A 26,980-nucleotide genomic window follows, 5' to 3' on the forward strand; every position below is an offset into this window, starting at 1 on the left:
TCACTGTGGTGCACGTGTCCTCATGAACTACAGCCGCGCAGCGCATAAGGTGCATTCTCACCTGTAGTTGAAGAGTCTGGGCCGTGACACTAGAGGAAATACCGCTTTGGTGACATTTGTCGAAATGGTAATTACTCCCAGAAGATACTGGAGAACAACAAGCGCACACGGACACACACACACACACACACACAGGAGTGTGGTGTTGAACATGTAGTATGTGAACCGTGCAAAACACAACTCACATATTTCTTTTGTACGGAAATGACATTAATGGAAACTGAATTGATCCAGCTATGCTCACACACACACACACACACACACACACACACACACACACACACACACACACACACACACACACACACACACACACACACACACACACACACACACACACACACACACACACACACACACACACACACACACACACACACACATTCATCTGAGAGGTAGAGGCAACTTTTCTGGGCTGGCCGGCCATGTCTGCGTCTCCACACACCCATAAACACACACACACACACACACACACACATATGCACACACGCTCACATTCACACAGCACTTAAGCTGTGAAGAACAATAATGCAGCAAGTTTCAGTTTCTCACTTTCAGCTTGGGGACCTGGCAAACCTTTTCCATGATGACTCACTGCTCTTTCTGGACGGGACTCGGTGTGCGTCTCTGTGTGTGTTGTCCAAGAGAAACACAAAGTGTGTGTATATACGTGTGCATGTGTGTGTGTGTGTAGTCTATAGTAGACTGTCAGCTCTGCTGCTACCTGCCCTGTTCAATTCTTTAACTGTCATTTCCTTTCTTTCCTTCACTGTTTTTCTTCTCCCAGCACACTGGGGGAGCGAGGAAACAGGAGAGGAAACGAGGGGAGGAAGGGGACGAGTTGTTTTTCAGTCCCGCTAAGGGGTGGCGTGGGCAGAGGGAAAGAGAGGCGGAGGGTGTTGTGGCACATTTGACCTCCGAGGGCTCCTCTCTGGGGCAGAAAGGCCGGGGGAGAGGGAGGAAGAGGAGGAAAGGAAAGGAGGAGATGTAAGAGGGGGGGGGGGTGCAATTCCCTTTGAGTCACCCTCCCACCGCCCTCTGCCTTCCCTCCCGTGGGTCTTTCCAAACTCAACACACATTTTCCAGAGAAAGCGAAAGAGAGAGAGAGAGAGAGAGAGACAGGGAGAGATAGAGAGACAGAGAGAGATAGAGAGACAGGGAGAGAAAGAGAGACAGAGAAGGAGGGATGGAAGTCTGTGAATTTAATAGCAGCATGGGAAGGTACACTTCTCCATTCTTTTTCTCTCTCCCCCTTTCTCACCCCGTCCTTGTCGACACCATCTCCCAGGGAGTAAAGGAAACAAGGTCTTTCTTCTTCTTTAATCTGCTTGAATAAGGGATAGGCAGCAGTCCTCCTTCCTCTTCTCTCTATCGCACACACTTACTCTAAGATGAGAAACGGTTAGCGATGGAAGAAGAGAGAGAGAGCGAGAGAGAGACAGACAATCAGAAATAAAGACAGACATTTAGGAGGGCAGAAAGAGACAAGCATGCAGAGATAGAAAGAGAACGTGATGTGGAGGATGCTAGGAGAGGGAATTGATGGTGAAATCAAAATTGAAAGAGTGGCTGAGTAAGGGAATATGGGACAGTATGTTTTTATGGGAGGAAGAGAGTGAGATAGGTGTGTGTGGTGTGTGTGTGTCATGGGACTCTGGCTTCCTGCAGGAACTGACACACACAGCAGTTCTAGTGAGCCACCCAGGACCTTAGTCAGCACCCCTCTTAACACACACACACACACACAGCACCCCTGGAGGAGAGTTAGCACGGGTCTTAGGAGGGGGAGGGCAAGGATGGGAGGGCTGAGTACGTCACAGACACACCAAGGGTCATACTTTCCTATCCTTCTCTCCCTCTAGAGCTGAAAGGGAGACGAGGCAGGAGAGGGGGAGAGAGAGAGCGAGAGAGAGCGAGAGAGAGATAACTGCATATTTACCACATTCAGCAGTATCTTACTTCCCTGTTGGGATGCAGTCAGAGGAAGTGTTTAACTGTCCTCTGATAGGCTGCAAACCAGAGCAGAAAACTAGCTGCAGCTGACAAACAACCACACTAGTCAAACTGCTTCTGCCGATGGTTTGTAAAATGTGTAGTTTGATCTTCACCAAGTGTGGAAAATGACAACAGCCTGGTTGTGCCAGTGTCGTCTTCTGGAACTCATCTCGTCCAGTCATTTGAAATCTGTAATGAGTCCATTAATCAATCGCAGAAAATGTACCTGCAACAACTTCAACAATTGAATTTTTCTTATTTACTTTTTGTTTTTCTTTGTTTTCTACGGTAGGAAACTGAACATGTTTGGATTTTAGACAATTAGTTGGGGGGGAAAAGAGTAACACTTAATCACGTCACCAGGTGCTGTGATAACTTCTGTTAGCTGACCTGAATTCTAAAGCCGAACCAGGATCAGGCAAATTCTCTTGAAACAGACACTCTATGTACTTTTTATCTGCTGAACTCCACTTTATGCAAGAACACATATCCTTTCTGAGCCCGTCAATAAAGACATAAATGACTGAATAATGTGCAGCTTTGTGCCTTTCTTAATTCATAAAGTCACAGTGACAGTTTCAAAACACCGCCTTAAAGAAAGTCCTGAGTGGTTTGATTACGCACTATGTTCTTATTATTTTCATGAAAACGCGTTCTTTAATCACCACATGTTACGTATGGCTCACCCAAAGCCTAATCTCACGTGTCCAACGATGAATAAAAACCCACCCAGTGAATCCATATAAGTGCCTTCCATCTATCTTGAGAAACGAACTTCAGTTGTTCCTTTTCCATCAAGGCGAAAGGGCAAGTGAGGATAATTTAACAGTTCCATCTCAGGGTGGAAACAAGAGAGACGGGAGGATCGGAGAGACAGAGAAGGAGGAATAAAGCAGTTGGTTTGGAGAAAACAAAATCCAAGAGAAGACCAAAAAGAAAAGAAGAACCCAACCATCTCTCCGACTTCCTCCCAGGATATCACCAGACCACAGAGAGTAGCGAGAAAGCACACAAGTCTCTCTCTTGTCCCCCCTACACCCATCTTTCTCTCTACATATCCCCTTTGTCATCTCTCTTCCCATTCAGTCAGACTCCCGGGACGAGCGAGTGTCTCTTTTCACTTTCCTCTCATGTCTCATTCGTTCCTTTCTCTTCAAATCTCCCCTTTTTCTTGCTTATATGGTTTTATTTTCTCCCAGTACTTTCACAAATCCCTCCATCCGAACGCCTCTATGTTCACTTCATCCCTCCATCTTTTCTCCTTGATATCCCTCGGAGCAGGCCATTACAAACCATGTGTAATTGATATTACAAATTGTGTGTGTGTGTGTGTGTGTGTGTCAGACGTGCAGTATAGACTTAAGCCTCTTGTGTGGATCTGACAGCTTGCTGAAATGCTTACATTGTCCGTGTGTGTGTGTGTGTGTGTGTGTGTGTGTGTGTGTGTGTGTGTGTGTGTGTGTGTCCGTGTGTGTGTGTGTCTCTGCACACAAACCTGTCTGGACGGTTGATTCATCCCAGGTCCCTCCACACTCTGAGGACTCCCCTTCTTCCACCGCTGAGGAGAAAAGACGAGGGAGAGAAAGATAAATGAAATGTTTATTGTCAGACTGCACTGAGAAGGGTCAGAGCCCCGACCGAAGGCCCGAGACCACGAGCCAAAACGTGCTCCATCTCTTTTACACTGGAGGAGTGAAGAGATGAAGATCAATCAACGAGTAAAATACCAAACATGAATTGGTTGTAGCCTCTGAATCGTGAGGATTTTCTGCTTTCCTCTGTCTTATGTGAAAGTGAACCGAGTAGGTTTAGGTTTTAGTCGGACAAAACAAGCTACTTGGGACCCAATTCAACAATATTAATAATATATAAATAGAGCAGGGAAGCAACAAACAGGCGGGTTTTAACAATGCCGACGTCCTGAGATCTCCCTGACACACGGACACAGAGCTGATCAGAGCTGGAATGTGACACCGACTTCCTGGGTACAACAGGAAGGAGGGAAGTACAGCTGGCACACAAACAGGAAATGGCCGGAGCCACCACACAATGGGGTTTCCTGCACACACCCCCTCTCCCACCGCACGACTCCTCACTTCTCACTTACTCGCCTCCCGTCTCTGATCTCTCAGAATCCTGGTTCTCATCCTGCTCTCCCCGGTGCCCCCCCCTCCATACCTCTCCTCATATTCCTCACTCCACATCCTCATCAGCTCCCCCGTGACGCGGCCCAATCCTCACAGTTAAGCGAAGCCAAGAGCTCAAAGGAAAACAACAAGTCATGAATCAGCGAAGTGTTCCTTTAAAAGAATAACAGGCAGTTGAGATGCTCCTTGTTTCAGTTCAACCCCATGCTGGCAACTTGTACACACCGTGTCAAATATACTGTACATGTGCAAAGACCGGGGGGCACAGTTTTCCCTGGTGGTAATGTCGACGGTTAGAACTTGGTGTTGGTGCGTAAAGTTCGATCAACATCTGGTAACAAAGATATGATTTGACAAGAAATAAAATGAATGATCTGGAGGAGATTTAAGAGAAGAAGTAAAAGGAAAGTTTGAAACACAGACATCAGAAGCCGATGACATGTCCTCTGCTTCATACATTGTCTTTGCATTTTCTTCCCTAAATAAATATAAAGGAGCACAACCTGCTGGAGATACGTACAACACAGAATACCTCCATGTGAAATTCAAATGAAGCATTTCACAGGGCTGGTGAACGAGTTCCCCGTGCTCATCACATCCAATGCAAACAGAGGCCGTAGGCTGAGTCTTTTTCTTCACAGCCGTTGAAAAAGTTAAACTGACTTTAATATCAATAACGGCAATAATCATGACTCATCATGTAGCGGGACAGGACCGCTTCCGAACCTTCAGTACATCCAATGCAGCGGCAGAAGAAGAAAGAACTGTTAATAGTTCATTCTGCAAACTTCATTTTTCCAAAATGTAAACAAATATAGAATATATATGATATATAATTTTAATGTTCAAGCTTTTAAGAACGACAGGAAGAAATCAAGCATATTACCATAATCATGACACTAAAAAGAAAACGACAGCGATGGACCTAAAACGGCCGTAGAGCTGGGATGGATATGAAAACAACAACTCAAAGCTTTTCTTCCAAAAACAAATGGGGACAATCTTGATTTACTGCAAAGTCAACAGATTTGTTTATTCTACACCACTAAAACACACACAAGCTTAGTGTTGCTCCTCCCATAACTTCCAGGCAAATGTACAAGACGATATAAATAAAATCAATTTCTGTCTCGCACACACACACACACACACAGATACATTCACACACACAGAGGTGCTGCAAGGCATAGCGCGCCTACACTACAACGCTGAATGAGATGCTAAAGCACCGTCTAGAAACAAACAGAAACAGATTTCATCTTGAATCCTTTTTTTTTTTCCTGACCCTGAAGATTGTTTGGTGCATTTGGTGTAGTTAGGAAGCATCATTGAGTCCATCTCAAAACAGTGGCCCCGGGGTTCACTTTCAGCCTGTTGCATGTTGGATTGACCCACAAATCAGAAGGAGTGACTCCCCCCTCCTACAAAACTGAAGAAACAAACCTGAGTCGCCATATGGATCAAGTCTGAAATATCACTTTGAGAGTCTGGGGCCGGAGCTGGTTCGGAGGGCCAGATGTGGACCACAGTGGGCTAATAACGGACTGATGGATCCCTGGACAAACACGCTATGCACACACAGCACAGCGCACACGCGAGACGGACCCACACAGGATTTTCACTTGAAGGCTGTGCGTCTGCAGTGCGGCTGGAGACCTCCCAACATGACGAACACGTCTGCCAAACACAGCAGACAGAAACAGACGAGAGAAGGTATGGGAAGAGAAAACCAGAAGTAAAACAAAGTACTTCCTTTAGGATAATAAAAAAAGGGCTTACCCCCCAAAACACCTATATTAGCCCGCAATCCAGCCATGTGTCGGGTTGTATGATTAATATATCATACTATTACCGTGGCAACATGAAACGTGTACGTGTCATTGATGCATTTGTTTACAAGTCATTTCAAGCAGAAAAAACGCAGTCAGATGTATTCAAGTTGAATTATTCAATCCTAATTCCAAGGCCCATTGTGGTTCACTGTTTCAGAGCACAACACGCATCTCAGCAGCCTGACAATGTTATACTGCCCCACTGGCTTTAGAGGAGGAAGAATCCGACATGAAAAGAGGGATCTGTAGAACGTATATGGACAGACACCACAATCAAAAGCTTTCCTTTGTCGCAAGCAGTGTTCCCCCACTGAGACCACACTCCGCCTGAACCAGGCTTCCCTGGTCTTGCCAAAAAAAAAAGGTGGTATCATGATAAAACCAAATTCTTTTGGTAATTATGGGGAGTTTGGGATGTTGTACAAAGACCTAGTATGGCAACTTTCCATTTTTCCTGATGAGACTGTAGGGAATACAGTACGTTTCATTAGCCGAGCACACACGGCTTTATTTAGATTCCTAGATTCCCCTATCCTCTCTCTGCCCCCCCTCAGAGACACGCACACCGCTACTGTGAACCCTGCACACACCACGGGGTCGGTGGTTGGGGGGGGGGGGGGGGGGGGGAGCATGCCTGCACATACTGTGCGAGTGAAAAGAGAGAGAGTTCAATGAGATGTGTGTACGTGTGCGTCTGTGTAGTTCACACCATGAGGAGGAAATGTACTTTAGAGAGATCTGAAGGAAATACAGCATTCAAGGTGTCAGTGTCTGCAGCTCTTTGTTCCCCATGAGTACGTTTCACAGCACTGCCGGAGTTTCATACGGGTTAACACAAGGAGTTGAAGGATGTAACGTATGACACATTTTGAAAAAAATACTGCCCATTTTGCAGGGAGATGTTTTCATATTTTTTGGGACGATATCGGATGTGATTTGATTTGTCAAAAGGTTGCTCAGGAGGTCTGCAGGGAACTGATCTTAAACAGTGTTTAGCTCGAACAAAGCCTGAACAAAAGCCCTCTGCATCGGTAGCTTCGTGTCTTTGGTTGGTGCGTGAACCATTAATCACTTCTAATTAGCTGCACCTGTACTCGGTCCTCTGGTGTGTCAAACGCAGGTGCTTTCACCCGTTTGTACTGCACAGAGATGAACAGTCTGCGCTACGTTAACATCTCTGTTGTTCTCCTGTTGGTTTTGTTGACCATGCTTTTTGTATGTGGAGTCTGACGTCGTCTTTATCAGACAGAATAAATCAAAACACCTGTGTGGACATGCAGGGACTTTAAGAACGAATGCTGATCTGCCGTTTCATTCGCAAATAATTGTGATATTCATTTCATGCGACATCATCCCGGCTTCTGCAACTACGGCCGCTTTAAAGCAAAAATATGCGCACGCAAAAGTAGCGCACGTGTAGGCAAGCCGATAATTATTGAGACAACAGAGGCCTGGAGATCAAACAGTCTGCCTCAACATCTCTCTCACACACACACACACACACTGCACAAATTCGGCACGAACACAAACCCCAGAGCACGACATATGTGTGTGACACAAAGCAAACAAGATGCTACTGGGAACCCTGGAAACAGCCATACACACACACACACACACAAACAAACACACAACAATTAAGCCTTGTTTTTGCTGTTGCTTTTGTTGACCCCTGAGACATCTTAGTCTATTAAATGTGTTTCAGATGTTTGTTTCAGCAAATAGACCAAATGTGGTTCGATAAGAACAGTATAGAAGTGATGTCCCTGGCAGTGGGGTGCACTTTGGAGGCGGCGTTCCTTGCTATGGTTTTGGAGAAGCTCTCCTACAGTGAATGCTGTCTCACAATATAAACATGGACTATTTGTGTTTATTTGGCAGCTTGGGTAAATTCCACAGATTGATGCGAGAGGTCTACAGATGGTGGAAATGTCACAGACAAAGACCAAGGTGGCGTTTTGTTATTTATTTTATTTTTAGATGGAACTATGCTGGAGACACGACAGCTTAAGACAAGGACAGAGACATCGGTCATTGGTTGTTGGCTTAAGTTATTTGTGTGCGTGCGACTGAAGCGGCATACAAGAGCAGCACATTATCCACTCTGTGCAAACACATACAACGCCAAGGCAACACACAATAAACAGTGTCCACCACACCTGCAGGCAACACAGACAACCAGATGCAAACACACACACACACACACACACACACACAAACACATTTACATTAAGTTACATCAAGTTGAAACACAAAACTACACAACACCCCTGTCTGCATTGTAATGGGCTGCTATGGTTCATTGGACAGCCACACAATTATACCAGGGTGTCTACAGCGATGACACACACACACACATTTATATGCACACGCTAAACATGTCCCAATATGATAATCTGCAATGTCGGATTTCCCAAGTCTCAAGTCTACAGCTTCAAAAAAGCCATTTAAGTTATGCCTCCACATCATGATGTTCATAATCATGAATAATTATATACACAGACACACACACACACACAAACACTACAGGAAAGCAGTACAACAATGCATCTCTCTCCCCACTGTCTCCTTTCTCTACCTCCATCTGTTTCCTCCTGTACTTACAACCTCATCTATTTTCCCTCGCTCCTTTACTTTTCTTTTCTGTCTTCCCTTGTTCATTACCCATAACCTGTCGTCATTTTTCACAATTGCCTCTCTTCCTTCATCTCTTAAGTGATTCTCCCCTGACCACAACTCGCCCTCCATCCTTCGCCATCACCCATTTTCAATGTATTTTTTTGTCCCTCTGTCTCTCCTTTTGTCCATCTGTCCTCCACAACTCCCTCTGCATTCCCCCCTCTTCTAGCACATTCCCACTTGCTCCCCTTCTATCTTTGTCTGTCCTTCTCTTCTGTCCCATGGAAGCACTTATAGCCTCAATAAGAAAACCCTTTGTCTTTTTTCCCCTCCTAAACAACACATGCACGCACGCTATCAGGGCCATTTACTCCCAAGGCTCTGGTGTTCCCAGATCTCTTTGACGAACGGGTCACTGTGGCCAATCACGCATTGGCCAGGCGGCCCAGAGAGGCGGGATGTGAGTCAGTGTAGCCAATGATACGCCGGTTATTTTCCCCAGAGGGGCAGGCTGATTGACAACTGGCGCTGGACAGAAGTCAAGAGGGTAATTGTCATCCAACTCTCTCTCTCTCTCTCATCCTAGACACTCCTTTTTTCTACCTCCCTCCTCTCACATCCCCGCTCCAACCCACTTCCTAGCCCCCACCTCCCCTCCCCAACCCGCTTTCTCCCGATAGCTCCAGAGGGACTCTCTCATTGGCTGCCCTTCCTGTCCCTCAGGAACGACTTTGTGACGCTACTGGCCGAGGGCTGATGCCAATCTCCATCCCCAGCCCGCCCCCCGGGAGCCCCCCTAACTTCAATGGCCTGTGTCAAGCACACACACACACACACACACACACGCGCACAAGCAAGCACTTCTAGCCAGGGGACGGGGACAGAAGCTGATTAACCAAATACTTTTATCAGCAGTAAAACCGCTCTCTCTGCCTGCCTGCATTCGGAACAAAACGGCCTTAAAATACATAAACACACACGCAGACACACACCCCAAGCACTGAGCCACTGGCCAGAAACATCAGGCTAGTCTGGGGTTTGGGACAGTGTGAGTGTGTGTGTGTGTGTGTGTGTGTGTGTGTGTGTGTGTGTGTGTGTGTGTGTGTGTGTGTGTGTGTGTGTGAAGGGACAGAGGCAGCAGAGGGCTTAGATGGATGGCAGAGAAAAAGAACAACCACACAAAGCCTGGCGGACAAGCTTCATCGCCCTCTCTATCTTTCTCTTTCTGCTGTCTCTCTCATCCCTTTTTCCCTTTCCCTCCCTCTCTTTTGATCCAAAATGTTTCCATCTGATTGTGTCCTCTTAGTTTTTCTTTTTTACCTAAAGCAATGACTACCTTGTCTTCCGGTCATTCTTCCCTCTGTATTTCTATCCCATCTACCCTCCTCTCTTCACCCTTGTTGCCCCTCACACCTCCTCTTTGGTCTCTTACTGAATATGAGGTCATCGTGGTGTTACACCACGCTGTGCTGTCCAACATCCCCAAAACTTACCCAAAGCAATGTACGACAACATAAACACGCAGGCTCTCTTGCTTTGCGCGACATGTATCCCAAAGGCTTGTGTTAAAAAAAGAGTATTGATGTAAGACTGAAAGACAAGGCCTGAAACAAAGGGAATGAAATCACAGGTGTCAAAAAAAGCATGTGAGCATGAATCAATATGTATACAAAAACAGGAAACACACACAAGCATTTGAAACTAAGATCCGCTAATTATCACATAAACAGATTCACCGCAGTCGGAGAAGAACTCTAATTTTTACACACACACACAAGCACAGAGTTGATGTTCAGGGCCAAACAACACAGCGTGAGATTAAAGAGCCTCTCTGATCTGACATTTGTTTTTCTGTCTGTCAGAGAGAGTGTGGCGGGAAGAGGAATCGAAAGCAGAAGAGATGTGGGGAGGAGAGGAAAGAGAGTGAGGAGTAAAAGGAGAACAAATGGAAAGACATAAAGAGTGGAGCGAGAAGTCGGGAGGAGAAGGAAACCAGAGGAGGAGAGGAGAGGGGGAGGGAGAGATGAAAGCACCAGAGGTGAATGTAGAGAGGTGAAGGAGGGCAGCGAGGAGAGAGAGAGAGAGAGAGAGAGAGAGAGAGAGAGAGAGAGAAAGGAGGAGGAGAGAATGAGAGGGCAGGAGGAGGAGAGGGAGGACATTCCTCTGGAGTACCTCAACTCTGGGGAAGGCTCCAGAAATAACTGAACTAGAAGTTCCCCCAGCAGCCTCCACTCGCCATTACAGACTGGGACACACACACACAAGTCAAATAAAAGGCACCGAGTCCACCATTAGAAGACTGAGCTCCAAAATGAACACAGACTCAAATCTTGTCAAAAACATCTCAGACGAATTATGGGTAATAGCATTTATAGGGCATGCATATTTACACATGTGCACAATCACAGAGAACATGAGCAACAAGAGCAGAGAGGGCTGGAGGCTGTGTGTGTGTGTGGGGGGGGGGGGGGTGTACATAATTGTAGTACAGTCTGGGGAGTGCTTTTTGACTGAAGACACCAATTTCACGCTACGGCATTATTTAGCTTGATACAAACTTGATTAGGCTTCACAGGAGGGGAGCGAAAGAGCGAGAGACGGTGACACGGAGAGGAAAAAGGGAAATAAACAGCGTTGTGTCACGCCGCATCGCCGGCGGATAGATTAACTTGCTCGTCACGCTCCTTCTGGGAGTAACAAGAAAAATATACACACAGCGCGCGTGTGTGCGCTCCGAGCGCGGCTGGCTGTTTGTTTGTTTGAGTGGATGTATGATGAAGCATCCTGTGCGACACACAAAATGTCATTTGCATCTTTCGAAATAGATCTTTTTCACAATTTGTATTGATTTTTGTGTTTAATATTCATATAATTAGCCCATATTCGGCATTGGGTCAACTCCACATAACTTCATAGGGTAGAAGTTTAGGTTCCAGCGTAACAATTCATGAATAATCGTCGCAAAATGTTTGCCGATATTGCTTAGCAACTGATTTTAGTGCCACGGATAAAAAATTAAATAAAAACTTACAGGAGAAACATATGAGTGACTTCGTCATAGACAAGGTTGTAGCCAAGTGCTCAGTTATCAATATCTAGAAACTCTACTGAGGACAGGGCAGTCTACAATAACAGAGAGATTTCCAGGTGCTGAAGTTCATTACAAGATAAAGCTAAAGGTGACATGCTTTTAAACATGCCAACAACTAAAAGAGGCCTTGGTAAATAAATAAGAAATGTATTTACAGATATCATTCTCCTACTGAGAGCTATTATCTTAGAGGAGAGGAGAGGAGGAGAAAAGAGGAGAGGAGAAGAAAAGAGGAGAGGAGGAGAAAAGAGAGGAGGAGACTAGACTCCCTATCAACTCTTAATCTAAGGCAGACAGTACTTCTGCATTTTAAAAATTGGCCTGCACTGACCAACACACACACTAATCTCACCATGTGATCTCTTATTCTCTGTCTGCTCGACTTTTTCTGAACCTGCTTGTGCGGTCACAGAGGAGCACACTCGCTCTCCTAACTTCAGCGAGTCTACCCGAAATGAATCTTGACAATACGCAGAGGAAAGAGAACATGATGCCAACAAAGCGGTTTAACATTTTCCCTAAACACATTCAATTCATTTCAGCAACTCTGCTACGATGACTAGAATACTAATATTAGCTTGCCTGATGGTTACCGTACTGCCGTCTCACGCACACTGAATACATTTCACCCAAGACACTCGTGTACGTTGATATTTATGTTAGCAGTTTGATCCATATTAGCTCGTAACAAATGTTGAAAAATACCATAGACGTTACTTTATAATGACCAAAATCACGTACAATATTTACCAAGTGTTATCACACAGTATCAGCCTAATTAAAGAACTGCTGAACAGTGCCACTTTAAAAGAGAACATTCACACCCTTTCTGTTCTTTCTTTATTCAGCATGGTCTCTCTCTCTCACTCTTGCTCTCTCTCTCTCACTGTTGCTCTCTTGCTCTCTCTCTCTCTCTCACTTTCTCTTGCTCCATTGTTTGTCTCACAGCGGGGTGCCCGTGCCTTTTGACTGGGAGGTGAATGGAAAGGAGTTAGAAAAACCAACTGAAGACTCGAGCACTAAAAAGAAGCATTGGTAGGTCTATAGCGGGGCGCGCTACAAAGACCCGGCAGAGTGTCCAATGAAAAAGGAACACAACACAAGCAGCTTGTTCTGTTCAAGACTCCACACTCTGAAGGACAATGCACATTCGTCTGGGTCCATGGTGTGTGTGTGTGTGTGTGTGTGTGTGTGTGTGTGTGTGTGTGCGCGCAAGCACAGGGAGCAAAGTAGGAAGTCTTAAAATGATTGAATGGAGGAATCGAAAAAAATAAAGGCTGTTTATTCAGACAAAGCAGCATGTGCTTAAAAGTCTGTGCATATTAAAATTGGTAGACATGCACAGCCCAGTCGGCAGGAAAAAAAAGTTGACTTTCACCCAGGAGCCAGTTGTTCGTGTCCCGTGTGAAGCTAAAGGTACTTATGCTTTCTTGACCGACCGCCGATAAACACTGCACTGATACGTTCACAGCTATGGTGTAACTGCTTCAGACTCACTGTCACACATTCTCTCTCTGTCTCTCTCTAGACCACACACACTGCCACCGGCTAACAGTAAGCACACAAAATATCTTAAAAATACACAATTCCCCAACGCTTATGCTGCGTTCACACCGGTCGCGTTGATTTTTTGACGCGCGTCGAGATTACATACAAAGTCTATGCACAGACGCGATGAGACTGGCGCGCCTCGATTTTGCGATCCCGCGGCGCGTTGGACGCGTTATTGCAGTGCGGTGGACGCGGTGGACGCGTTGGACGCCGCAAAATCGCCAACGCGCGAGTTGAAATTTTTCAACTTCAGCGACATAATCGCGTGACGCTGTGGCGCGATAGCCTATCAGCGTTGAGTTGCTCCCCCTGTCGTCACTGGCTTCCTGCCGTTGTTGAATCAGGAAATAAATCCTGTCGCCGTCTGTGTTCACCCAGAGCGCTACGATACCTCATATCAATAGAGACCGGACCAAACTATGTGTATACATGTGTGTGTGTAAACCATACGGTACAAACAATAAATAGACGCTGCCGTATTTACGTCTACGTGACGTTATTGAGTGCTGGTGGAGCTGCTACGATGTTAGCATAGCCTAGCACCGATCCATCAGAGCTCCATTGAGAAGACCAGTAACCTACAAATCGGTATCATTACGTAGTTATTTCGGAGTCCCTTTTTGTCGGAGAAGACAAGTACAAATCGGCATCATTACGTAGTTATTTCGGAGTCCCTTTTTGTCGGTTTATTGCCGTTGAATCACAGCCAAATCAGTTTATTTTGTGTTCCTACAGCTGTAGTAAACAGCGACCGGTGGCTTGCTAGACACAGTGAATACAGCTCGATACAATCCACGGAGCTCCTCTGAACAATATTATGAACCAGACATGACGGCGTTTGGCATTCCGATGTTTGAGGGACTTCCACAACACGTACAAAGCAGCAATTGTCCTTATTCCTGTCATGGTTGACGGCGGAAAACAATGGCGGCCAGATCGAGGCTTCCAGGACGATAAACCACGCCCCCTCTCCGGCGCTACGAGATTTTGCGGCGACCGGTGTGAACACGACCGGCGGCGCGTTGGACGCTTTTTTGCAGTGCGTTGGACGCTTTTTTGCAGTGCGTCAAAAAATCAACGCGACCGGTGTGAACGCAGCATTAGGCCCGGCGGGCCATCGGGCTTGCAATATAGTGACTGAAACCCTGTATGTTTGGTTGAGAGATGTCGACAATCATGCTATCCCATGATGTGCAGAAGTGTGCAACGCAAACATGTTTTTCTTGCCACTGGGTCAAGACGGGACAGACAGGAAAAAAAGTCTTCCTAGTTGTCTTGCTCTATGAACGAGGCTTACTTTGCCAAATTAAGTTGCTTGGGGAAAAAAGGGGGAATTGAATACCTGACTCAAAAAAAAAAAGAATCCGAAAGAACAAGTATTTTATCTGAAAACCTGAATAGACCAGTGACTTTTGACCTGGCCTGAAGCTCAAACTTAGGAGGATTTGCGAGGGTCAAACCAGGGGGCATAAAGCTCGAGAAGTCCTCGTTGCTCACACACACACACACACACACACACAGATTTACCATTTCCCAAAAGTCACCCTTTCATCAACAGCAGTGTGTGTATGCGTGTCAGAGAGAGGAAGGGAGGGAGGCCCAATAAATATATTATGCATCAGCCAGGTGTGCAGAGGGGCACCGCTAATTGCCCCCACCACTAATGTTTAATGTACAGAATAGGCAGGAAAAGGAAGGGGGGAGGGAGGAAGGGAGAAGGCAAAGTAGACGGGATGAAATGCATGAGGCTGCGGAAGAGGGAAGAGGGGGAGATGGGGCTGAATAAGGCAAAGCATTGTCTGTAGTTAAGTCCAGAATAATCCTGTTCCCAGACCAGTTCCACACCATTTATAAGAGACATGGATGCCTCCTGGCAATATCCACATCATAATCTTGTCAGTGAAAGCCTTGTATTTCCAAAGAGTTAATAAACCCGTAACCTAAAATAGCCCTGCATTTTTAAAGCAACGATGGATTTTCAATGCATTATTATTTAAAGTGTCTCACGTTGATAACAGCGTCAACGCGGCACCCGACCCCCGCTTCCCCCTCAGGTGAACACTGTTAGCTCTGTCAGCACCGTTAGCCGCCATAGCCATTTAAAAGAACTTTACGAACGACAATAAACGAGGACAAACACGTTCAGAATGCCCTAGAACAATTGCTTTACTTTGTGCTGTGGTAACTTGTCACGAGCATTTTTATACGTTTCATGCAAATCGAAATTAATGGTTATAAAGTTCATCTGAAGTTGATACTGTAGTTGGGTAATAAGGTTCAACTAATGCAACAAACACCACAGGAAAAACACCCCAAACTATGGAGAGAAGTACACTGCAGGCAAACAGTCAGTGTGGAACGAAACAAGCATAATCTCTTTGTAAAAGACTGTGAGAGATGCTTTTACACACACACACACACACTCAGCCTTGTAGGAAACTTAGAAGGGCCCACGTCCTCTGAGACTATCTAGTAGAGGGGGGATACGGGCTTGGCAAGCAGGGTCTGGATCGACTAAGTGTGTGTGTGTGTGTGCATGTACATAGTCACACCAGCATCATCTTTCTCTTCTTAAAAGCTGAGACCATAGGCATGCATGGAGCTCAGCTACGCTGTGTGTGTGCGTCTCCAGAGGGGTGTGTGTGTGTTAAGGTCCAGTGAGTTTGCAGCTGATAAACGAAGCTAGCTAAGCCGCTACAATGGCACAGTCGTGGCCCATGACGCCCTGCTCTCATACACACACACACACACACACACACACACACACACACGTCCATGCACAACCACACCAGGCTGGCTGCTGATAAGGAGTTGTCATTGGCATACACACACCTCACTGAGGGACTTCACCCCTTCTGGACACACAGATGAGTTCACACACTCTCTCACACACACACACACACACACACACACACACACACACCATACAATAAAAACCTAACCAAGCCTACCAGATGATATGACCTTCTCTCATCCATTATTTCAGACAAAACCTCATTCTCCCTGCTCAGTGCTGATGAAGGAATGGTACTTATCAAACCATTAACCATCTACAGCACGTATCCCCAATTACACACGTGCACTTCTTTACCTGAGGCGCTTGTCTGAGACTTCGAGCCAAAGTATAAATTTGACTGAACTCAATTGGCCTTTTTCACAGCAGACATTTTTGGCTTTTCACAGTGTGAAAAGAACAGGTCTGACTAATTACTTTAATGGTGGCTTAATTCTCGTTACGTGTCCCGTGACGGGGGCGACAGTGGGCAAACGTGCACACTTCCAGGACCCTGAAACCGAAGAAGCTAAATCAGAATCAGACATTCTTCATGTTATGTAGACCTGTGCTTGTCCTACTGTGACGCGTGTCAAAATGTCTTCCGTGAAAACGACCCACTCTATTGACTTCTGTTCTACTCCGAGCATTCAATTGTGTAGTCATTTGGTTCTAATTGAGTGCAGATCAACGGGAGTCCAATTACATTCACACTGCTGGGCTCCACCGATCACCAATTACATTAGCTTGTTTTGTCCCATTAAAAAAAAAGAAAAACTACCAAAAACTAGAATCCACCCCCTGCTGAGAAGTCAATGGAATTTCAAACAAAGCTCTCGGAAAGCCATTTGATGGTTCAGCAGGCTGTAATGCAAAGCCAATACAAGCTTTTATACAGCAGTTACTGGATGTGGCTGCACGCACACTGTACGCACTACTACCTTTGTAGCTCCAAAGAAAACAAAAACGAGATAAGCTGTCGAATATTTGGCGTTAGTAAACGAAAGAAGGACATAAAGGGTGCCTTCCATAACATATACACTCACATGCAGAATGACATGTTGTTGTCTTCAAGTAATCCAAACCAGATGTGTAGGGTCTCTGAGTTTTATAAGAGCCAGTCGCCCTATGAAAGTGCCCCGCCAACGCGTGACATTAAACTACTCTAATGGTAAAGCCAGATGGGGAGAGAGAGGCAGGAAGAAAAAAACAGAAGAGCGAGAAAGGCGAAGAGAAATGACAGATTAACTGTACTGTACTCTGGACCGATGCTGCTGTCAGATATTGGGATGATACGAGGTTCCTCTGCGCTTATCACAAAAGTCACAAGTGCACTCGGGCAAGCCGGTCGCTACACACATGACTTTCTGATCTGCTGCTACCTTATGAACCATCCCGACCCCTCAGGTCGTCTGGGACCGGTCTACTTTCTGTTCCCAGAGTCAGAACTAAACATGGAGAAGCAGCGTTCAGTTTTTCTGCTCCACATATCTGGAACAAAGTCCCAGAAAGCTGCAGGTCTGCTGAGACCCTCAGCTCATTTAAATCAAGATTGAAGACTTTTCTGTTTGCTGCTGCCTTTAATTGAACCACATTCAATTCATATATTAATCAATTTCCTGCATTTCTGCATTTTACTACTGCATTTTATTTCTTGTACTGTTTTTTAATGTTTTAATGAATGTTCTTAATTGTTTTTAAATCTCCTTTTCTTTTGCCTTATGTTTTGATGCTTTTAATGGTTTTATGTGAAGCACTTTGAATTACCTTGTTGTTGAAATGTGCTATACAAATAAACTTGCCTTGCCTTGCCTTGCCTTGCCTTGCCTTGCCTTGACATTTCCCACCACAATTAATTTTTACCCACATTTGGCGGGTTGGCGGTTGTTAATTTTAAAGTCTTGAGCAGTTAATTGACAATAACTTTAACTCCAGGCAATGAATAATTATATCCCAGAGTCTCTTGTTACATTTAAATCACATACTTACATGAATTATCACGCAGCCCTAACCAGTGTTTAAAACGTAAGACGGTAGACGACAGATGAAAGCATTATTCCATTATTTGATTACTATTACCAACTATTTTGATCAACAGTATTTTTGGGGGGCATAAATTGCTGCTTTTCCTCATCTTACATTATAGTAAATGAAGTATCTTTGGGTTTTATACAATAGAAAACCAATTTGAAGAACAGGCAGCTTGATTGACAATGAAAGAAATTTAGTTGCCACCCATGTGTGGAGACTCCTAATTTCCCAACAATAGTGACAACAGTTTGGCCACAACAACAAAGTGCACGCAATCGAGCGGGACGGGGCACTATTTCACATTCTTCAAACTCTTTGTCCTCGACAACATTGTTCATGGAAGAAATAATCCAAAGTTCGTTCATCCATTAGTGGTAAATCTTGTGTTAACACAAAGCATTGTACGAGAACTGTGAGGGCCAGAACTGCCCCACCGTGAGAGCACGCCTGTACGCACGCGGTGCTGCAGTCTTCAGCAGCGCGGCATCGCAATAACGTTACCGAAACTGGTTTACAATTAAAAGGAATTTAATCCGACTGAAGCAAATACAATTATACAGTGAAGTACACGACTTCTATGGAATATTAAACTATTTAGCCCCGTGCAAAAAACTCTTCCCAGCTTCTCAGGAGACACATCCGTCACCTGGAAGCTTAACGCTAGACAAGAGAAAGAGACTTGATTACCTCCCTCATGCAGTTCGAAACCCCTCCCCTTTTGTCCATCACAATTCCTATTGGCTAACTCCCAGGACCCAGGTGCCCTCTATAATCGCCTGTCTAAAAGCCTCTCTGTCCCTTCGCTCTTAATACATTCAATGGCTGTCTGTTATGGCTTAACCCTTCTATGATAAACATTCTATATAAAAGATAAGACTTTGCAACTTTTGGCAAAAGCTTCATGTCTCAAATTCTACTTCTAGCTACTAATCCTAAAACACCTTTATGCTTATCTTAATTATGCATTTCCAAAACACTTATGATTATGACTAATTATGAATTCTTAAATGTGAATCATTAAACACTTCTATTATAACTTCTTAACACACAGTTCTACACTCAAATTTCTTACAGAACAATGAAATGTATCACACAACAAATACGATTCAGTGTATACATCATATAACTTAGGTAAATAACTATCTGGTCAAACATGTGGCGCCAACTTTTGGTGTGTGAAAGCGAGAGATATGGATGGAGAGAGCGAGCGAGAGAGCGAGCGAGAGAGCGAGCGAGCGAGAGAGCGAGCGAGAGCGAGATAGAGAGAGAGGAGATTGAGTTTAAAAAATGATGCCATTAGCCCTGAAGAGCTCGGCTCAACACACACCGACAGCGAACCGAACTTCCTGGTCTTTCCCTCCTGGTCAAAGGCCTCATTTGGCTCCACTGACTCTAAACAAACCAAATAAACGATACAAAGTAAGTCCCCCCCCCCCCTCTCTCTTTTCAAATCTTCCCTGCTCTCCTCCGTCTCTCTGTCATATGCCCTCAACTCCCGTTTAATGTCCTGCAAATGAAGCGGATTTATTAATATGTAATTAAGTAATAATCATCACTACATAATGCATGAGAGACTCAAGGGGCTAAGAGCTGGGAGAGAGAGAGAGAGAGGGAGAGAGAGAGAGAGGGAGAGATAGGATAGTGAGGCAGCCTGAGCAGACAGAGGAGATTTCTGCCGCCTCGCTAAAGACACACATTAAAAACGGATTAATCCATTGAAATAATATTTTGAGAAGAGAGAAGCCGCGCTCTCTCATTTCTTCCCCCTGCTCCCCCCTCCTTTTTCTCTCTCTCTCTCCCTCACCCCATCAGCTAGTTTCATAGCCCATCATCGCGTCATTAGTCCGTGTTCAATTGACAGACTGCAATTAGTCAAGTCCCCCCACTGTTAACAAGGCCTAATCACTGTAAAGGCTAGACTGGTCAAGTACATCAGAGGAGCAGTAACAACACTGATGCTGCTGTTTGTTGTGGCTAAAGACTGGAGCATCAAACATCCTGATAATACTTTAGGTTTTTGTGTACAATGCATTGAACATATTTTTGTATTTCAAACATGAACATGAACACCGGTATATATATATATATATATATATATATATTTGAATTATTTTAACAGCAGTATACTACTGACCCTGTATGGATGTGATATGATTGCCAAATTCTTGCTGGAATAATTAACTGTCATATGGCCTGGCTCAGGTTAAACCCTTTGCAAAGATGAACACACACAGAGAATAAACGCGATCTGTTATTAACTATGACAGTCAGTCTTCACGAGAAAAAGTCTAGCCGAGGAAGAAGCACAGTGCCCTCAATCTCAGCAAATAGGAGGAAAAAAACCGAACTTCCAGTGATTTAACACTTGGTTGTTATTGGCATAGCGATACATTTGAAGTAATCTGTGATTTAAGTCAGGTGAAGGCAGTAAATGTCATCCGACACAAACTAAATGTATGGGTCATAGGCAAGTGCATCACCCTTTCCAAGATCTTCCTATTCAGGAAAACTGTGACTAAATAAAGTAGCAATAAAAAGAAAAAGAAAGAAACAATCCTCTCCAGACTCAGAATCAATCTGAAGCAGGATATGGCGACGGTGGGACTTTGTGCTTCTTTGTTATTGTTTTGGCATGCCAGGTGAAAGACAGAAGAACACGAAAACACAGATAATCCCCCCGGTGATGCTCACCTCTTCCTGGTCTCCATCGCTCCCTCCCCCCTGCCCACTCACCCGCTGTGTGCCACTGTGCTGCCCCAAAACCCCTCTCCTCTCTCTCCCCTTTACCCTCCATCTCTTTCTCTCCTCCGTCCCTCTCTCCATCTTCCCCCAATGCCAGGTATTGCCAAGCTGTCAGTGGGGCAAGGTGTGGAGGGGAGATAGCAACATGCATGTGCACAAACACACACAGGTGCATGAGTGCACGTCCACGAAAACACATGGTGCTTATGCGAGCTTGACATGGGCTGTGTTACCTTCGCTGCACGCGCGCACAGAGAGGTGGTCGTCCGCCTCAGCTCTGCTTCGCTTGGCTGCCTGACTAAAGCTAAGCCCTCGTTATCCAGGCTGCTGAGACCAGGCTGCCTTAGCGACACGCGCGCACACACACACACACACACACGTCCGTGATGCATGCAAACACAAATACAAGAATGTGGATGTTGCGAGCATAAGCACGGACACACACACACACACACACACAGTGGACAGATTCACTGGTCCACAGCAGCTGATTTGTTCCCTGACAAACTGCACCGAGCATCACCGGCGCGACGGGCGGGAGGGCGGTTCAGGCAACATCTTACACATACTGAGGAAGTGGAAGTCAACTAGATATTCATGCCGCTCTAAACAAATGCTGAAACAGTGACTCCATTAACAATTGATTTGTTGATTTCAAGAAAATATTAAATCGATCAGGACCGTTTAGTAATTAAAAAAACACTCATTGGTCACAGCTTCAATAATTGTGAGGATTTGCTTGTTTTTCACCATTTCGCATAATTATAAATTGATTGTTCTTGTTTGTTTTTGAAGTTCACTCTCTGATAACCATTTATTTTTATCGGGTTGTTTTTTACATGTATATGGTTAAAAGCTGAATCAATTGTATTTCCTCATTTAGCGTCAAAAGCCAGGGCCTCCAATCACTGCAGCGAAGCCTTTCTGTTTAACAGATCATGTTACAGTGATCACGTAGAAGACGTACAGCAGTTTATGTATCCTCGTCATTTCTCTGAAATACTTTGCAAATGAAAAATGTTCATAATTTTGGCCTCTCTTTTAGTGCTCCCCCAAATTTCCACTTTATAGGGTACACTGTCGATTTAAAGCATCAAATATTGTCATTAACTACAAACAGCATTATTTATTTTTTATTATAGATATAAAGATGAGCTGTAACAGAAACCAGCTTTACAGTAGATTCCTGAGGAGGATGTGGATTCTGCATCCCTCTTACTCACAACCCTCTTCTGTGGACCGAACTGAGACTCAACGTGTTATAAAACATGTCAGTTATCCTGCACATATTCAGTAACAGATATTACAACCTCACACATATCTCAAAGCAACCACAATAACAGTACGGCGCGTGTGGCATCGTGTAAGTAGCCTCTACGCTGCTAATCAAACTAAACACGCACTTTGAACCACTGTCACAATTCTGCCGGCTTCCCAGATAGTCGAGAGAGAAAAAAAGAGGGGAAGCCTATACGATGGAGGAAACGGGGGAGGGGGTGGCAACCACATGGTCAACCCGTCCCGTTGCCCATCTGGGTCCCATAAAGCAAACATGGAGGCCAAGGCCACCACATGCCCTCATGCAAGATGCCCACTCACCCATGCACGGCTATGAATACTATTTTATGGTAATAGGGGGAAATTGAGGGTGCCTTAGTGAAGAAGAAAAAAAATAGGGCCTACAGCTTTTTAAAATAAGAATTTGAATCCTATAAATTCAGATTTTTCTTGGACTTCAGTAAAATAAATCTATAAATCCCACAGTTGGTCTTCATGTGTGGCCAAACATGCAGGACACGTTTTCAAAGTAGGAAAGGCCTGAAAACCAGAGAAAATGGAAAATCTTCACAGCGATTTTATAAAATCTCAGATTAAATACATTAATGTCCAGCAATGAACTGCACCTCCCCTAAAGTGCAGGGATTTTACAATTTGTATCATTATTTTGGTGTGAAGAGAAGCTAAGAAGGCATGTCATGTGGGGGCTAAGTGACATGGTTTGGGGTCAACCAACCAAATTCACTCCAACAAAGCAGCAGTGATCTGTTTAGAGCAAGTGCAGCGGGCCTACATGTCAACAAGGGAATAATCCAAATTACTTGGACCCGTTAACCGAGTGAATTACGACAAGTCGATCCAAAAAAACACGACCCACGCTGTCAGAAACTGTACACCACTGAATCATCTTTCAAGTTGTGACAGCTAATTAAAAAAACAAGCCAAATGAACCAGCAGACAGAGAAATGTAACTGGAGCTCTTTGAAAAGCTCATGTTTGACAAAGATGTGACAGTTTGAAAGAATTACAGACAGTGAAATGTAACTGTAGCGCTCTCCTTTGCCTAACATTTTAATCTTAAACAATTACAGACAATTATTGAGGCCAGCAGTAACAGTGAGCTAACACGCTAATTGTAAAAGTAAGACAGGAGGATTTACCTCTGCTGTAAAACTACACAGACTGCTTGCAACGCTCGTAAGGGAGGAGGGGGGGGGGGTCAATTTAATTAGCTAACAAGCACCAGAGTTGGGCATGAAATGTTGGTCCTGGTTTTGGTCGCGGTGTCTTATTTTCCTACTCCTGTCCGTTCACATGCGGTAGCCTTCAATATTAAACAGTGGCTTACCTTTCACGGAGCGCGGTTTGGCCTGTTTTCGTCTCGACATCTCTGGTGTGGAGCAGCTTTCTTTCTTTTTTTTAAATTATTAATCTCTAATTGTTTTTTGTTCCGTTCCGTGTTTTCAGCAAACCATGCAGGCGGATACGGTCGGGGTATCTTTGCTCCTCCACTTCGCCGCCGCTGCTTCTTCTTCGCCTGTTGCAATGCGGCAGCCTCAGTCTCTGATTGGGAAACGGTCGTTAGTCCAACGACAACAAACCACGCACACGCGCGCGGACACCGACACACCGGGAGTGGAGTGGCTAGCCTCGGAGACAACACTCGGTTCCTCCGGTGCGTTGTAGGGCTCGCGCAACCTGTAGCGTAAACCGGAACAACTTCCCGTTGGAATTGCCTTCGTCTTCGTGACAACGTGCCCGGACTCCGACAGTCTCGCTTTTTTTTTTGTTGTTGTTGTTGTTTCTTCAATTTTCACCCCCTTCGCATACGCTTTGCTTTCTCCGGTGCAGCCCGGGGTGCTCGTGCCGCTCCGACTTCTTCTTCCAGCAGTACGGACCGGGACGCGAGCTGCCAGCCAACGCGCGCGCAGCAAAACACCTGAGCAGGTCCCTCCGCGCGGTATTGAGGAAAAAGTGACAGCGGCGGCACCGTCCGAGTGTGAGGCGGCGCCACAACGGGTCGTGACGGTCCAGGTGGAGAGCGACGACGGAGAATGTTCTGTGGCAATTGCTCCGAAATTAAACGTGGCTTCTTCCCCCGCGCTCCTCGCAGCTTCGTCTGGGCTTTTTTTTTTTTTTTTAGTTTATCGAAACTATTTCAGTCTGTTTTGATTTGTTTTTGTCCTCCAGGAAAGCGACACCGACCCGAACCGACCAGCCTCCCGTGTTCCGTCCCGCTATTCTACACTAGGCAGTGGTGGTGGTGGTATGGACATTGCGCTCTTCCCCAGCATCTCCACCCCGAGGGAAATAGCCTACTGCTTTTACAACCCACGCTTTTCCTTTTTTTGTTAATATTTCGCAATGCCCTACCGGCGGTTTTAATAGCAGCCTAATATTTCTACCAGTCTAACCCTTCGCTAGCCTCTGTCTCCCTGCTTTTTCTTTGTCCTGACTCTGGCTACCAGTCTCCCTCCTCCTCCTCTGCCTGCCTCTGCTGGCGGGGCTGCGGCGCAGACACACATAATAAAGCCCAGGCAGTGCTTGGCTGGAAATGTAGCCGCGTCCCAGCAGGGGGATGTGAGAGAAGGGTCCCGGCGGGGGAGCGCTCTGATCCCGCAGGGAGCAGCTCGGCACAGCCCGGGTTGGCTGAGGCAGAGAGGCATGAGAGAGGCAGGCTGGCTGACGGAGAGAGAGAGAGAGAGAGAGGGGAAGCGGGGGGAGAGTTAGGCAACAGCGCCCAGCTGTGGCCGACTGGCGCAACTACAACAGGGACTCTGAGATTAGAAAAGGGGAGGCAGAGGGAAAATATGGACTTGGATTAAAGTGGGATGTGGAAGAGGCCCTGAGATTAAGACCACAAACAAAATGAGGGTTGTTTTAACAGCGCAAGTGATCGAGTGATTACGTCACCAGGTGCTGCTGAGGCAGACTATCTACTTACATTCTCTAACACTGCTCTGCTGTGCAGGATGTGCTATGTCAGCAACCGGTGTCACATCATGTCAACTCTCAAGCCGCAGCAGCAATGCCAGTGTTTTGTATCTGTGCGTTAAACATGTCTTGTTGGCATGCCCCTCTCCTGTGTGGCTTTATAGTGGGCCACTGCAAGTTGTGACAAACTGTCTGTTGTACTCAAAACCAGAATTGCCAAAACAAAACGTTTGCCAGAGAATGGATATACCACTTGTTATGAGTGGACAAAAGAAACAACTTCATGAGTGTGATGCAATGTTTTTGGTAAGCAGGAATTAACACAGTGTGCCATTTGATTTGAACTCATCTATTTGCAAATTAGTGTTTCACCTGCAAGCAGCAATCTTGTCGGTCAAAACGAGTTAATATTCAAAGCTACAGACATCCTTTACTTTTTATTGTTGGTATCCATCCTCTGCACAGCACCTGAAAATAGTTTGGGATGTTTTGGATTCGTTTTTTGGGAGCACAATGTTAGAGAGAGAGAGAGAGAGAGAGAGAGAGAGAGAGGCAGTGTGTGCATTGCTAATTTCTCACATGAAAAAAAAAGAATTCAAGGGATGGAATGTCAGACATTATTCATCTTGGAAATGTTCGCTGTTCCTTGAGCGTTTATCATTTGTGGCGGATTAATTTCTGTGGGACGGTTTCTGACAGGATTAGTTTAAGCCTTTACATTTAGGCTGAGCAGAACCTATCCGTGCAAAATGAACATTTTCCGCACTTTAGATCGAGACCACATGAAATGTCTGCTCCTGTCCAGGCGTACAACAACATGGACCTTTGTGTTGCAGAGATGTACCGTCCAAATGTTTCAAATCTGATGAGCCATTTCTGTAAAAGAAAATGTCTCAGCAGATTGCCCCTTTCTATGGTGATTTGGATATTCCCCTCCAAGAAGAAACCTTTTCTTTTCTCACATCGGTGTCACAGTGAAAATAAACCGTTTGACTTGCTGTATAAACATAATTCAATTAGCCACACCGGTGTGTACGTGCGCATGTGTGTGTGTGTGTCTTCGTCAAAGCTCCTTTATTTCCAGTAAAGAAAAGAGGGACACGTCTGTGGAGAATATACGGCAGACAAAGAGGGGAAAAATGAAAATCACTGGGTGCTTTGTTCTTCACTCTCTGCTCCAACTGAGCGCTCTCTGACCGCAGCTGAGCTTTTCCATGTCGCCCCCCCCCCCCCCCCCCCCTACCCCCGCCCTCCCTGTCTCTCCCGCTCTCTGTCTCTCTCGCTGGTTGTCATGGATAACTGGGTAACGTGGAGCTCCCTGTGCTGACCAGCAGGACCACTGCCCTCCACAGATTGAGCCTCCCTCCCCACCCCACCCCACCCCGTCCTCCCATGGAGAGACAGACTAGCCTTTAAGATTGACCCCCCCCTCCCGCCGGGTTAAGGAAGGTGGGGGGCTCTTGTCTCCGTGGCCTCCCGTTGTTGTCCACCCCCCCCCCCCCTCCCCTTCTGTCTCCCTCTGCCTCACCCTCCAACCTTCACCTCTCCCTCCCTATGAAATGAGTGCACGCCAGGAGACCTGTGTGTGCATTTCTGTGTGTGTGTGTGTGTGTGTGTGCGTGCGTGTGTCCACGTGCATAGCTCCCCCAGTGTGACTGCCGCTGGCATGGAGGGGCAAAAGCCCTCACTCAGTGGTTGGTCCCCCCTCCTCGTTTCTGCCGGTAAATACAAAGAGTGGGAAAAAAAGCCCACATTACAAGCTCCTTAAGGGTCAAGGACAGGCCCCAGTCTGAATAGCTTCTAAGAGTGGCATTGTTGAATCACATAGCTTGCGATTACACCCTCTGTCATCTCCGCGCGGATTTGGCTTTTTTTTATACTCACAACAAGAGAACTTCAAGTAACAGCTACTGAATAAGTTGGCCAACTG

At 45.7% G+C, this 26,980-nt stretch overlaps 1 protein-coding gene across 2 annotated transcripts in view; it reads right to left on the bottom strand.

The window, feature by feature from the left end:
* znf423 (zinc finger protein 423) overlaps positions 1-24,727 on the bottom strand; it is a 136,648-nt gene extending 111,921 nt beyond the window's left edge. For both annotated transcript variants that reach the window (XM_079269451.1, XM_079269450.1), the window contains exons 1-2: positions 23,465-24,727; positions 3,551-3,613 (exon numbers count right to left, since the gene is read on the bottom strand). In XM_079269451.1, coding sequence (XP_079125577.1) covers positions 3,551-3,613; positions 23,465-23,504 — 103 coding nt within the window. In that variant the 5' untranslated portion in view covers positions 23,505-24,727. The remainder of the gene's footprint in view (positions 1-3,550; positions 3,614-23,464) is intronic.
* Between the last annotated feature and the right edge of the window lie 2,253 nt (positions 24,728-26,980).

The sequence above is a fragment of the Melanostigma gelatinosum genome, assembly GCF_949748355.1.
Source record: "Melanostigma gelatinosum genome assembly, chromosome: 1".
Lineage (NCBI taxonomy): Eukaryota > Metazoa > Chordata > Actinopteri > Perciformes > Zoarcidae > Melanostigma > Melanostigma gelatinosum.